Here is a 15578-nt window from a genome sequence, read left to right as displayed (position 1 = left end):
AAATGAGATTAAAAAAAAATTTGTCCAAATCTCACCAACTTTATTAGGTCGTTTGTAGGACTCCCCCAGCAGTAGTGAGAGATGGCCCCAGCAGGAGCATTAAGATATCCTGTTTAGCATCTGCCATTTGCCTTTGGTGTTTTTGTGGCATTCCCCCAAACAGCTTAGGAGCTAGCATCAATATACCCCTGGCTCTGTCTGATTTGCTTTTTTGGAGCTCAGTGTGACAGAGCCACCATCTGACCTGAGTGTTGGGTCCCCAACTGGGCCTCCACAGTCATGTGAAATCAAGCATCCAGAGAATTATAAAGCAGGATGTCAATCTCACCTGTTCACATGTTCTGCGCTCTCTGAATTTCCACCCAGAAACGAAAACCATTTTCCAGCTGTGACGCAGGGCCTCGACTTCATAGACCCAGTCTTGGCAGAATCAAATCAAGAAATATTTGTATTAAGTCTTTTCTGCGTATAAGTTACTGCTGGGCTTGTGGCAACTTGGATTTCCCTTGGCCAACTCCTTTTCCTCAAATCTCCTCCCCTTCATTCCCTTCATCAATCAACTCTAGCACCTACCCATGGCTTCTAGAATCCAATAAAAAATCCCTCTAACTTGCTTTTAAGGCCCTTCATCATTTTGCCCAACCCATCTCTCCAGACTCCATGGATATTATTCTCCCCTCACACTGCTTGATCCAGTCCTTCTCTTGTTTCTTACACATGGCATTGCATCTTCCAACTCCATCACTTTCCACTGGCTATGTCCCATGGCTGGATTTCACTCCTTGTTCTCTTCCTCCTAGAATCAAGGCTCTACAAAGTGACCATCTTGTACAGGAAATCTTTCCTTGCTCCCCACCCAAGTGCCTTTCCTTCTCAATGCTTACATTTAATGGCATTATTGTATTTATTCTTCATATGCTTCTATTATGTATTTATCAGCTCTTTGCAAAGAGGGATTGCTTTTTTTCTTGTCTTTGTCTCTCCATCATTTCACACGGTATCTGGTTGGTTGAGCTATTGCTCCTTGTACTTTTTCCTTTAGGACCAAAGAGCACCAGAGGAAGCACTGAGAGTCCACAGGGCCGTCTATCACATTCAGTCCAAGTCAGAAAGCATTGATTAACTTCCTCCTCTGTTTCAAGCATTGGGCTAACACTGGGGGTACAGAGAGAGAAGTGGAACACTTTGTATTCTTGGGAAGCTTCCATTGGGAAACAACACATATAAAAGGAGATAAATAGAAAACCATAGAAATAAATTTCAGGATAGAGAGAGTCCAACATTAACCACTGGGAAATCAAGGAAGGCCTTGCAGAGGAGGTGATACTTGGGCTCAGCTTTGAAAGAAGCAAAGGAAATGGATTCTCCCTGAGATCACTCCTGTAGTAAGAGAACTACCCACTGTTGTAGTTTGTGCCCCCTCCCAAGGAGTACCAACTTAATTTTATGTGTGTTTATCCCCTCCATAGCAGCAAAGGAGAGAGAAAGAACTGAGGAAACAGCAGGAGAGAGAGCAGCGGAGACACTATGAGGAACAGATCCGCCGTGAGGAAGAAAGGAGGCGAGCAGAGCATGAACAGGTAAGCCGCTGCCAGGAGAAACCTAAAGTGGGGCCATTCGGTGTGATTTCAGATGAGATTGCTACGTTGAAGGAAAAAAAAGATTTTTTCTCCCTTTGTGACCAGAAGCTGTGACACAGTTTCAAGAAGTCTGATGTATAACCTGATAAATCTCCCCCTCCACATACCTCATTGGCCAAGGGCAAGATCTTGGAGCAGAATGACTTAGTCCACCTGGTCCCCTTGTTAATGTTAATGAGTGGGACTTTTTGGGAAGACCAGATGAGTTCTCCCCTTCTATGACTAAAGCTGTTCTCCTTACCAAGCTTTGTTCCTCACTGCTCTTAGCTCATTTATAGCCTTTTCTCCCTAACTCCATTCAAAGATCAACAGTGTAGGATGCCGCCTCCAAGAACTATTAGGTAAGCACCAGGTGGATAATAGCACTCAACAACAGTTGGTTTATTCCCATAAATTCTAATGCAACCCAGAAACTTTATTGTACGACTTATGTTAGGAAGCTCCCAACAACCAGGATCTTAGAAGAATAAGCTTGAAAATGTAAGTGAGGTTATTTAACACCAGGCAATTATTCTGAAGCTCATCTCCATTGGCCATTTTTTGAAGAAAACTTTTATGCTTTTGATCTAAATGTCTTTGCTTGGGAAATGTGTTCTTCTTGCTGGCTAAAGAGGTCTCTGGGTGTTTTCCTTTTTCGACCCACCCAACCCCCTCCTTCTGGATACCACTTACCATCTTCTGTTGCTTTGTGAAATTACTAGTTCTTTCTTTCTTCTCTCTTTCTCTCTCTCTTTCTCTCTTGGTCTCTGTTCCTCTGAATTCCCTGCTGGCCGCCTCACCAGGAGTACATCAGGAGACAGTTAGAGGAGGAGCAGAGACAATTAGAGATCCTGCAGCAGCAACTATTGCAGGAACAAGCCCTCCTTCTGGTAATGGGATCCCCAAGCACCAGCTTCCTGCTCTCTGTCTTTCTTTGGTGTATATGTTTGCATGGGGTTGCTTGTGTCCTCTGTCACACATGCATGCATTCTAAGAGGGAAACCTGGTGTGCAAGACACAGGAGAGGAAGTCTTCCAAACTCTGCTCTTTGATTGATTTTATAAAACTTGAAAATGTCACTGGAGGACTTGGATCCATATCTTAACTTTGTATTTAATGCATGTGTGATCTTGGGCAAGTCATTGCAGAAATTCCTCATTTTACTTATTTGTGTGTAAGCATGTGTGTAGGTATGTGTGTGTTTGGGTTTATGTTTATATCTAAGTCTAGGAATTTCCTAATAAATTTCATGGGATGATCAGGAGGTGAGTCCTTGCTGGGAAATTCTCGATTGTCGATTCCCTTGCTTCTCAATATCAGTATACCCTTAGATATAGTAAGAGACCTTTCTATAGATATATATACATATATCTATAGATATATAAAATATCTATATATAAGACCTTTCTAAGAAGTAAATTTGATAAAGGTGAATGGTGACTTATGTACCTTGGGAACTCTCTTCACCAATAAAGACACACAATACCAGAAGAAATTTAAGCCTGTCACTTTAGACACATAGAGATTAAGTGGCTTGTCCAAGGTCATACATTTCATGATCCAGGAGAGATCTGAACATAGATCTTCTTGGTGTTGATCCCCAAAACTCTAGCCATCGTCTCACCACTTCATTTCGAGACAACTTATTTTTAATAACTTACAAAAATCCAGCTGGAGTCTCACTTTCTGGGTTCTTTATTAAATCCTATTATTTGATAAAGTTTTGTGAAAACCCAGCTGCATTATAAGTTCAGAGTGTTCAAGACCGTGGCATTCATTGCTTTGGGACTCTCAGAGCCATTTGTGAGCATGCTGAAACAAATTCAAAGTAAAGCATATCATTTCGATGAAAACCTATTCAAATTTACAAGCTCTAAAGGCCGTATTTCATTCGTGGACTATTAATTTTGTTTTATGCTGAGAACATTTTGTGTTCCTGGCTCACACTGCTCTCATTTGAAATACTTTAAAAAAAATTTATTGTGACAACATGCTCTCATTTTGTTTACTTTTTAAAATCAAAATTCTATTCGGTGACATTCTGCTTTTACCTTTTGAGTCCATAAATGTGCTTGTTAAAAGAAGTTAGCCTATATTCATAAACACACATACATATGCATAAGCATACATATACACACATTTGCCAATCCCTTAAAATTTTTCCTTAATGTGGACCTAGACGTAGACTTGCAGATAGAATCATGGGCAAGTAACTTTAGCTTTACCTTTTTGGGGCCTTAGTTTCCTCATCTGCAAGATAATAGGCTGGGACTGAATGCCTTTTGAGTTTCCCTCTACCTGAAAACCTGTTTTTCTATATTTTCTTCAGTGTGGGAACTCCTATCCTATTGAGAAAACATTCCACGATGGGAGCTCCAAGCATGGAAACATCCATATGATGCAGACCATCGTATTGATGGTCATTTATAAGTCTTAGTGAGTTTCCTGTAACGTTGAGAATTAAGTGATCTTATACTTGAGCAAATATTTAATATTATCAGAGATGGAACTTGAACCTATTTTTTTCCTGATTTCCGAGACTAATCTTCATATTCACCATAACAAACTTGCCTCTCGACTTTTTTCCTTGAGGTTCATATTTAATTATATATCTCTGATTGAATTAAATGACTAAATCAGGAAATGGAGGTGAACTATTTCAGGTATTCTGCAATGACAAGACCATGCCATTGCATTGCCACCATTTTGCCAACTTATGTTGGAAATCCAAAGTAAAAGGACTTCATCTTGAATGCTAGCTTTGCTCCTAACATCATATGTGAGCTCTTCAGGGCTCTGCTTCATCTGAAATTCAAAGAATCAGCCTAAAGAATTCTAAGGTCCTTTACAATCTAAATATACACCACCTGGGTGACCTTGGTCAAGCTTCTAAATGTCTCTGGGTCTGTTTCCTCTTTAAAAATCTGAGGTTGGACCAGGAGTTTCTTTGCCGCTTTAAATCTATAACACTTCCCATTTGATCTTAGCAAGTTACTGAATATCTTTGTGCTCCAGATCCCTCAAAATGACAGGATTGGTCTAGATGACTTCTAAAGTCCTTTCCAATGTTAAATCTAAGACTGGGCTCAGTTTCCTCATCTGTAAAAGGGGTAGGTTGGAGAGGATCTCTAAGGTTCCTTCTACTTCTAAATCTAAGAGTTAAATTGGTTCCAAACCATGAATGAGTCTTGGCTAAGTGGGAGGGAGGGGTCCTGTTTTTTCTTTTTAAGTCCTGCTTCTGACAAGCTGCCCCCGTGTTAATCCCATACTTGGGTGTTCGTCGGTGTTGTCTGTGCCCATGGTCCGTCTTCCTTTTGTCGATTTACAAGAACCACTGCGCTCTCCTCCGGTATCCCTGACGTTCTGTCCTCTGTTCCTCTACCCCCTCATTCTGGGCAGGAGTATAAACGCAAACAGCTGGAAGAACAGAGACAGGCTGAGCGACTGCAGAGGCAGTTACAGCAGGAAAGGGACTATTTGGTCTCTCTTCAGCAGCAGCAACAGCAACAGCGCCAAGACCAGAGGCCAGGAGAGAAGAAGCCTCTATACCATTACAAAGAAGGGATGAATCCCAGCGAGAAGCCAGCCTGGGCCAAGGAGGTAAGAAATCAAGGGCAATGAGCTCCATGGTTTTGAAAACTTGGTGAGCTTGGTCTATCCACAAGGGTGGAGAATGGAGTTGGATGCAACAAAGTTGTGAGTCAATTCCTTACAAGACTCTGTCGCCAAAGGCAGAGAAAAGTTAACTCAATATCCCTTTATGTTTGTGTCAATAAATTGAAAATCTTCCTTCCTTTTACGAAATTCTAAGTTAACATTTTGTTTGTAGGCCAGACATTTTACAAGCCCTCCTAGCCTTCAGCTAAGGGCACCCACCACTCATGCATGGGATATCTTACCCGTGATTGCTCTGAGACCTACAAGGAATTGATTTATTCTTGTATATTCCTCACAGGTAAACCTCTATCTCCAAACCGGTAGAGTGGAATTAATAAACATAATCCTTGGGTGGTTAGATTTGCAAATTAAATAATTTTATTTTTTTAACATCCAGGGATAAGGGACAGTGGAAATAGAGTGACAAACATGCATAATGTGGACTTCCTTAATGTACCTACTGTCCATTTTCTTCTTGACATGTATTAGAAGAAAATCACAGGAGGTGAGTCCCTTTCCCCTGCTGTCTGGCGAAGGGGCTTGTATCCTGTGTCCACATGCTCCTCTCTCTTCATAACTACTGCTTCTTTTTTTTGATGTTTGTGCTTTAATGGTTCAATTTTGTGATCTACTCCCAGGTACAGCAGTGGCCCTTTAATAATTCGCCCATTCTTCCAGCTAAGTGGACCCACTGTGCTGTCCGCCAGCAGCTGGCATGCCTTGTGACCGGCAGAGATGTGTCACTGCCACCTGCCACAGAGCCTTCTCCCCCTCCCGAGCTGATCCCCTTGGCTAAGCCCAAGTCATGGTCCAGGCCCAAGGCAGATGTTCCAAAAGCCAGCGGGTTATCCTCTACGACCATGATGGCGGCGGGTCCTGTGGTCCTGAAGAATGCCAAATGGAGGCAGCTGTTAGAGACTCCATCCCAGAAGAACATCGTAACTGCTGCACAGGTTAGACTGGGCCTCCAGGAGCAAGAGCCGAAGACGCAGGAAGACGCGAGAACCGCAGTAGTAGCCCGCCCCAGAAGGTCTCACTCCCAAGAACCTGGCTCATTTAGGAATGTGGGCACCGAGCTCGTCAGGACTTCTTCACCGAGTATTTCCAAAATAACGGGCCCTGGTTTGGCTGATGGGAGACTCCTGAAGGACTTTCGAGTATCCCCTGGGATCTGGGGAAGAAAGTCTGTGAACTCATACATATTTACAAGTGCCTTTTCTCCTCTGAGGAGTGTAAAATCACTAGGTGACATCTCCTTGGGGCCGGAGCATTTTAATCTAAGTGTTTCTAACCCTGGGTGTGACTTCAGAAGAGTGAAGAGGAAAGCTCTCCTTGAGAATCACTTTGTTCCCTTGAGAAGCACCCCGGAATTTCTCCTTTCTCCAACACAACTTCTCCATGCACATACTCAACGGAAGCTAGGGGAAGGCTTGGAGCAATTTCTTCTTCCCTCCTTAGGTCTCTACCAAGCACGATCTCACCTGAATTTATCCACATTGGCTCCTTTATTGTCAGGTTTCCCTTTGTCCCCCTCGCAGAACTTTGTAGCCTATACTCGCCATGTAGATCTGGCTCCTCTGCCTTCAGCCTTCAGGAATAACCATGTGGCTGATGGGAAATCCTCATGGATTCCCATGATGCCATTTTCCAGCCCTTCTTGCTGTTCATCTTTACTTCCTTTGCAAGCACCTGGCAGTAAGAAAGCAGTCACGGTTGGGCCCATAAATGGCAAGAGAAGCATATCACTGAGCACGCCTGATGTGAGGTTTGCCAGACACCATGACTTCGAGCCCCCGTTGGTGGGTGCCATCTCCCAAGGAGTCTTATCAATCTCAGTTCTTTCTGGACACGTGTGGGCTTATTGTCTCTGGTCATCTGGTTCACATAACTCCTCTGGGCATCTGTTTCATATACTTCTAGTACTATAACTAACATAATTCTGTTCAAAGAGGGATTTTCAAAATGGACTGTACTTGTCTAAAGTCACATTGAAATATGAAAAAGATGAAGAGCTAAAAAGAGACATAAGAATGAATTGATAATTTCTTTGACTCAATTCAGCATTTGTTTTTAAGATCTGTTTCTTTTCCAAGCTGAGAAAAGGAAAAAAAGCACCCATATATCTCTTAGTTTGGACCTAACTCGAAATCTAAATTTTTCAACAATCTGCATATATAGTTCTATTGTCACAAACCTCATCTCCTAAACTGGAGAGGATGAGTAATTTAGAATAATTACTATATACTTTATGTTTTAAGGCTCCCACTGTGAACAGAATTTTCCAGCTAAATGTGTGGTTAGGTTGCTGTCCCTATAGCTAGCATGGCCAACTGATGAAATGATTTGGATGTCTCTGAGGATATAGGAATGAACTTGGAAAGTTGATTTTCCCAAATGAGACTTTTCCCAGAATGTAAATTTGTGAATCTCCTACAAGGGCATGAGTGAGTAAAGGCATGTATAACATAGTCCAGTGGAAGAAACATCAGATTTCAAGTCACTGGACCTGAGTTTCCATTTACTCCTTATATGATCTGGGATTTTGCCTCTCTATGTCCCAGTTTCCTCATCTATAAAATGAAGGAATTAGACTAAATGGAGTTTTAGGCCTCTTCCAGTTTTAAATCTGTATCTCCATATTCCTGTATAGAAATCAATAGATATGGCTGGACCACTTTTGTTGCTCAAAGAGGATGGCCAATATGGCTCCATGTTTGTAGAGTCAATCCGCTTTTCCTTCCGTACTTTCTCTAATCTCCAGAGCCATGTTAGCTTTCCAATTTTATCTTACATCCTTCTTTGCAACATAATTTTAATTGCTACTTTTGGCCAACTCATCTCTTTCCTCATCAGCCAAACACCACGAGAGGGGCCCTTAGATGACTTTATTTTGCAGGATCAGAAATGGTATTGCCATTCATTTGCATCACCTAACTATGGGTTGGGAAGAGTCACTAGCATCTGAGTAAGAGAAGAAAAGAACTTAAGCATTCTCAGATTTTCAAAAATATTAATGAACTTCCCAACTTACAGTACTGCCATGACATCGGATCATAGGGCTAGCTGAAATGGCCCTGTAGGCCACCTCCCATCAACTCCTGGATTATTTTAAAACTTACTTCAAAAGTGTGTTATTAAATTAAAAGTTATCTCCCATAGAAACAACTTTAGTCATAGGGGTTAGGTTCCCAGAGTTTCCCTCAAAGTCTCTTTAAATGTTTATCCAAAGGATAATGGAGAGACATCACGAAGAACCTACATATATTATGGTTATAAAATCACAAAGGAAGAGTATAAAAGGTATCCTCAAAGAGGAAAATAGGGGGAGAAATGACAAGCTGCTCATTGAGCACAGAATGGTAAAGTGGGGAAAATTGCCAGCTTTGGAGTCAGAGATCTAAATTCAAATCTTGACTCTCTTACTTTAGTCTGCATGAGCAAGAGAACTCAGCTGCTCATTTCTCTACATTCTTTGATTTTCCTCCGAATATCCCAATATGTAGTCTAGATTTAATTTGTCTCTTCCTTTGCATCCATATGACCTTAGGCAAGGGTTTTGTTTTGTTTTTTAACTTCCTTGCACCTAATTTTTTTTTTAAAAAAGCTCTATTCCTACCACCCTTATGTTCTCTATCTCTGTTCATCACTCTTGTCTTTCTGTCTCTCTCCCTCCACCTCCCCCTCTTCTTTCCTCTGCCCTTATCCCTTTTCCTTTTCTCCTCTCTCCTCCCTCTCTCCCCCTTCCCCCTCCTTCCTTCTCTCTCTCTCACTCACTCTCATTCTCTCACATAGGATCATAGGTCTTGCACCACAAGTAATATCAAAGATTATGGAATCCAATTCCTGTTATTTTACAGATAAGAAGACTGAGTCTCTGGAGAGTCATGTCTTATGCCATGTCCCTCAGGGAATAATAAAAGCCAAAAAGCTTTTTTAAAATTCACTTCCTCTGATTCCAGCTCCAGTGTTTTTCCCAGCTTGCTGCACTGCCCCACCATAGCCATCTTTTCTTTTCTCAGCTCCATCCACTATCATACCTACCCTAGACTAGAATGAGAAAAGGCAAGAACTATCCCAGATGCTAATGATGTCAATAATTACAAGGAGAGAAAAAAAGAGAATCCCAAGTTGATCAATTTTTGAATAAGAATTTTTCAAGCACATACTATTTCTCATGCATTTTAGTTGCAGATTAAAGGGAAAGGGCATTTCTTTGGTCCTTGGCTGGCACCTAAATAACCAGTTATTTCTAAGGATCTTTGCAAGTTGGGTCTGCCTGTGTGCCATTTGCTTGACTCAGTTTACTTAATGAAATTTCTAACTCAGAAACCCCAATGACTGCTGATCAAAGAGAAGTCGGGTTTAGATGTAGGTATTGTCCACCGAAAGGGAAGCACAACAGGAGGCGTAATTCTGTCTTCTCACTTGTCACCCTAAGGCAGCGACTTAGGGCTCTCTCCTGCTTATTCCAAGCCCACTTCATGCCTCCATCTTGGCAGTACACACTCCTTCTCTGGGGAGCAGCAGAATGCTTGGCGCCTGCAAGTGTTGAGTGAGATGATATCTGATGTATTTTTTTTACACTCCATCATGTTCTTTCTTTGTGATTCGTGCCCGTCATCTGGCATATCTCTTTGGTTTGGCAAGCAGTCACCAGATCTGTCTGCTCCAAGATGTCGCTATATTTCCCATCAGCCCCTTTGGAGTTGAGTGTTAAGCCCTTAGAGTAGCTTTCTGAGTCTTCAGTCCTTTGCTGTCTGTTCCTTCCCACCTGTCTCTTTATCCTTTGTGTCATCATAGGTTCATGTCTTTGGAGGTGGAAGGGCCCAGGATGGTCATCTAGTTCAAACTTTTATTTCTGTATCTCTTCAGTCTATTTCTAGAGGCAGCTAAATGGTGCAATGGCTGGATTGCCAGTCTGTAAAGCCCATTTAATCTGTCTGCTTTACTTTCCTCCACCAATATATGTGTTTAATGACATTTATATCCCAGGGTCATTGTGAGCATCAAATGAGATATATGAAAACAGCACAATGTGCTTAATAGGTACTTAATTAATGCTTATTTTCTTCTCTCACTTCTCAGCTACCTTTTAGTTCAGTCTCATTTCTTTCTCTTCTTAGATTCCTCAGTCTCTGATAGGATTTCATATGGCATCTAAAGTGCCATCAGTATGGTACAGGATTCACATCCATTTACAAAGATCAGCAAAGTATGGAGTGGGGGGAGAAACATTGTCTTTGGAACCCAAGATTAAGGATCAGACCACAGCACTGCCCTCTAACTTCTGGTTGACCTTGTGCAAGCCACTCTGAACCTCAGTATTACTCATCTACAATATGGAGACATTGGAGTAGGTGACCTACAAAGTCATTGATTATCCTCTAATATTCAAATAGAAGGGATCTTTAGTGGTCATTTTTTACTTTTTTGTGTCCTAGACCTCTCTGCCAGTCAGTCTGGTGAAATTTTTCTCAGAATGATTTTTTTAAATATATAAAATAAAATGCTTTGGATTTCAAATGAAACCAATTCTTTTGAAATATAGTTATCAAATATTTTTTTAATTTTTTTTAAAATGTATTTTATTTGAACAGAGTAAGAAAAAAAAGAAAAAGGAATACAAAACAAAATAAAATAGAACAAAAGAGAATATTGTCATGTGCCCAGCAGGACTATCAAAGTATTTTTAAAACAAAGTTCATGGACCCCAGATCAAGATCCTTTGAGAGTCCAACCTCTTCTTTTCTACTTGTGGAAACTGATGTCCATAGAGGTTGAGCAACTTGTATGTGGCGATAGAATGTCAGCCACTATTTAAACCCAGACCTTCAGCAGACTTTATATTAAATCCTCAGGGCTACTTAGTCCTCAGTTTACCAATATTTGATCCAAGCTGCCCATTCTCCTCCAGCCTTTGCATGAACTCTGGCCTTTCTCCTAGCTCTACGTGTATGCTTCATTCCTGGTTTTCATTGGGGGCCATACTAACAGGACCCTGGTTGGGACGAGACCTCCAGAAATCTCTCCATTCAAACCCCAGTTCTCAAGTGAGCTTATGTTTGAATTGTCCCAAACTGATAAAGTCTATTGTTTCTGAAGCCCTCTAGAGGGGAAAAGAGCGCACAGTCTTCCTCTGCAATCATTTGCTGAGTTGGTTTTGCCAAAAGGCAGGATGTGACTCATGCTATTATGTGGCAAGTGAGCCCGGGTCAGAGCCTCTTGAGAAGACTCGGAGCTATTCTCAGCCTCTTATTTCTTCCTCCAATATTGCCTTCGAGCCTCAGAGTTGAACAGCTGTTTTGGAAGAAGTCTATTAGAAGTGTGTTCTCAGTGTTAGAAGAAGAAAGAAAGAATTACGCAACAACTCGAGTGGAGCTTACGTTGGATTCTAGCACAGTTTTTGCCATCAGCGCTGGAGTTACTGCCCCCCATGTTCCATGCCTGTGGCTTGTCATGGTAAAGACCTTGTCCCTTCAGAGCTGATCAAAAGTTCCTCAGAAGGATTTTGTTTAGATTTCATGTTAGAAATCATGTCATACCGAGGAAAATTGGCTTTCAAATAGAAATGAATCAATTCCTCCTAATCTTTTTCACTTTTCCATTCATTCTCCCTTTCAGTGATGCTATCCCTTATAATAGAAAGTATCTTGTGGACTAGCTCTTGGTCAGCTTGGTTCAAACACTAGCTGAAAGAGCTTCTTTTTATTTTTTTTTTCTGTTTTCCCCTATCCTTTGGCAGCAAGAAGTTGGTGCTAAGACTTGGATCACAGGCAGACTTTTTTGGAACTCCTTAGAGGCAGATAGAAATAAGCCTGGATGATAGCCCAATTTCTATTCATACACTTCCTCATAATGAAGAAAACTTTCTGTGTTCTATCTTTCTTTCTTTGTTCGTCTTTCTTTTCTCCTGATATGAATAGAATGATCTTTGGTGATATCAGAGTATAGACCCATACCCAATGATGATATCAACAGTTTAGCCAGAGAACCCAATTGTCCCTTTGATCTACTCAAGAGATTTTGTTTTTAGAAAAGGCACCACCAAGGGGGTTGTTGATTTCTATACTCTAGACCTGAAAAAATTTTATTAGTCAAGTGACATTTGAGATGCCATTATTTTCCCTTCGTTCATCAGGATTGGGTTTTCAATGACACTTTTTCCAGAGCGCATATTCCCCGACTACATTGTATCCTCTCTGTCCAGCAGTTAAATTTAATGCTTAATTTTATGCTGGAAGAAGTGTCTGGCAGGCCCTTAGGTTTAGAGGTAGAAGAAAATTTAGAGACCATATTACTCAACATCTTTATTTTGTAGATGAGGAAACTTGTTCAAAGTCACATAGAGGTAGTAAATGGCCAAAATGAGTTTTGAACCCAGATCCTCCAAACATTAAAACTAGTCTTCTTTCCACCATACCATACCACACCTCCTCCCCATAAAATGTCCTCCCAAGAAATCTTCAGAATTCTTTGTCTGAAGACTGGTCATCGTGAATGCTCTTGCAGAAGAGATGATGGATCCTTTATGTGAATTTCTAGGTGGTAAAACTAGAAAGATACCAGGGTGGTGAGGCTGTTAAATTACTTGGTGGAAGACAAAAAAGGATTTCATTTATGTATCTGAATTTTTTTAATTTAAATTTTAAATTTCAAACAAAAAAACTCTGGTTTTTAACAGTTTTAACAGTTGTAATTAACTTTCCATCCAAGTCAGCATCAGTGCCATATCTTCCCTCTTTGCCATGTTCCTTTCATATGTTGTGATTCTGTCAGAGGTAAGGACACTTCCTTTGCTGGGGTAACATTGAGGAGGTTTGCAAGTGGTATTTAGCTCTTTCTGCTTTTCATAAAATGGACTCCTCTGGGGCAAGCTTTTCTTCCACTGGCTTTTCTTTCTCTTAGCATGCTTTCTAAACCGCCATATGTGTATTTTCAAGTACAAGACAATTATGTGACTAAGCTAAAGATTTATCTGGATTTAAGAAAATAGCTGGAGTCTCAAGGTTCAAGTATTGTGAATGCTAAAACTGTAACTATGATGGATCTGGATACAAGCCTCATTTCTCCTGAAATCCTCTACCTCCATCTTCGGACACCCTCCGCACATAATTGCCTCTCCAATCACCCTTGGAAATGGCCTCCCCAATAATGGCTTTGGATGTAGAAAATCTGCCTTCTCCTGCCCAGGAGGTAGTATCCCAAGATTGTTCCCTTCACAATGAATTGTTTCTCAGAAACTCCTTCCTCCCAAATTCTAGTTATCCCAGGTATCAGAATTGTAAATTACAGCTTAGCTGGACACATTGGTCTTATAAAAAATAGAGGTATACATGTGGTATTTGCAGAAGTAATGTTGTGCATGGTTGGGTCTTGCTTGATTTGCTGCTGCAAAGACGCTCTCATCTTTATCTCTTATCCTGAAACTAGCCTTGTCCTGGTTATCCATGTAATAGCCACTGGTTTTTTGCTTTATAACCTGGTGCAAGAAAAGGGTGAAGGCAACATTCTGGTTTAAGATTGTAGCCTATTTGGATATGTGGTGCGCTTCTGGGAGAAATGGAATATTGAGGGGATGGCCACAATATTCTGTAAGTACCTTGTAAATCTAGAATATGTGTACTGTATTTGCCTTGCACAGCCACGGGAGTCTGGAGAGAGGGAGGTTTAAATTACTTCTCCCCTCCCTGGGTTGAAGTTTAAGAACCAATTTCCTGTTCCATAGGGTATCTAGCCCTGGGCTTTTCAAAAAAAAAAAATGTCCACAATATTATATCCTAGTTCTGCTCATTTCACTTAGCATCAGTTCACAAAAGTCTCTCCAGGTCTCTCTGAAATCATCCTCCCGATTGTTTCTTGCAGAACAATATTCCATAAAATTCAGATACCATAACTTATTCGGCCATTCTCCAAATGATGGCTATAGTATTTACTTAGATATGCAGCGTGTGCTCCTGCAATTCCCATGTACTTATGTGAGTCTAATAGTAGGCTGCACTTCTTGAAAATCAAAATTAATGTCATGATCAAAAAAAGATGGCCATAGAACAGTGGGCTTGGAACCAGAAAATAATCTTCATGCCTTCAAATGTGGCCTCAGACACTTACTAGCCTGAGCTGGTCACTTAGCCCTGTTTTCCTCAGTTTCCTCATCTGTAAAATGAGTTGGAAAAGGAAATGACAAACCACTCTAGTATCTTTGCCAAGAAAACTCCAGATAGGGTCACAAAGAGTGGGACGTGACTGAACACCAACATGAGCCAAAAAAAAAAAAAGTTTGAAAATTATTATTCTGGCTTATTAACATGCTCTAAAATAATAATGACAATTCACACATACACATCAAATATCAATAACTAGATGATGATTTCTGTAGAGAAACAGCTTGTCTCCCTGGTGACTAATATGGAAAAAATAAACTATCTGAATTTTTATTTCACATCTGCCAGGAGGAGAAACTCGAAATCCAAGAATTGGACATTTATTAAGGGTCCAATATGGGTCAGGCCCTGTAGAAACAAAGATAGAAAGGATCAGTCTGTGCCTCCAAGAAGCCTATAGTCTATTGAAGGTGAAAAGATGTCCACATAAAATATTGAGCGTTTGTTAACTTAAAAAATAGAAGAATAGGAAAATTGATGTTATCTCAACATATGTTAAATAGTAAGCAGACTTTATTTTTTAATGCACACAAAAAATATTGACTTAGCAATGTGAGTGGAGACTAATATTGAAAGATTTAGAAAATGGACAGCTACTGCTGGATATACCTGGAAGACAGATAAGCAAATGATGAAAATATGCTGAATGATCAGAGCTAGAGTCCAAGTTCCATGTCCCCCAAGTCTCCTTTCTTGAAGAAGGTCATTCAAGAGCCTTCTCATCTTGACTGTCGCTTCACATTTTCCTTAAGAACTGATCTTCATGGGACTGGTATATGAGGGCAGGAACTAAGGACGAGTGTCACTGACTCAAAGGTCAGTCACTGGTGCTTTTGTGCCAATCAGTAAGCATTCATTTGCAGGCCACTGTGCCAGGAACATCTGCCCTCATGGAGCTTCCCCATGTGCCTGGCTCTTTGTTATGTTTTCAATCCCTTCTGGTTGGGAAAGAATAGACTCATGGTAATACAGAGACTATATGTGATTATTCAGGTAATTACATAGACTGATGGGAAAAAAAAGCCAAGAAAAGAACAGGAGGAAGACACCTACACCCAAGGAGGGTGGAAAGACTTCCAACAGGAGGCGACACATGAGTGAAGGAAGCCAGGGATTCCCGGAGGTAGACATGCTGTGGCAG

At 40.9% G+C, this 15578-nt stretch overlaps 1 protein-coding gene across 9 annotated transcripts in view; it reads left to right on the top strand.

The window, feature by feature from the left end:
- The window catches only part of TNIK (TRAF2 and NCK interacting kinase), a 413088-nt gene that overhangs the window by 321601 nt on the left and 75909 nt on the right, over window positions 1-15578 (top strand). For 5 of the 9 annotated variants that reach the window (XM_051983152.1, XM_051983150.1, XM_051983159.1 and 2 more), the window contains exons 13-15: window positions 1470-1580; window positions 2423-2509; window positions 5019-5219. In XM_051983152.1, coding sequence (XP_051839112.1) covers window positions 1470-1580; window positions 2423-2509; window positions 5019-5219 — 399 coding nt within the window. The remainder of the gene's footprint in view (window positions 1-1469; window positions 1581-2422; window positions 2510-5018; window positions 5220-15578) is intronic. The other 4 variants (XM_051983153.1, XM_051983158.1, XM_051983157.1 and 1 more) reach the window with 2 other exon arrangements.

Source organism: Antechinus flavipes, chromosome 3 (genome assembly GCF_016432865.1).
Source record: "Antechinus flavipes isolate AdamAnt ecotype Samford, QLD, Australia chromosome 3, AdamAnt_v2, whole genome shotgun sequence".
In the NCBI taxonomy this organism is placed as follows: Eukaryota; Metazoa; Chordata; class Mammalia; order Dasyuromorphia; family Dasyuridae; genus Antechinus; species Antechinus flavipes.
This window is presented reverse-complemented; position numbering and strand designations above follow the sequence as displayed.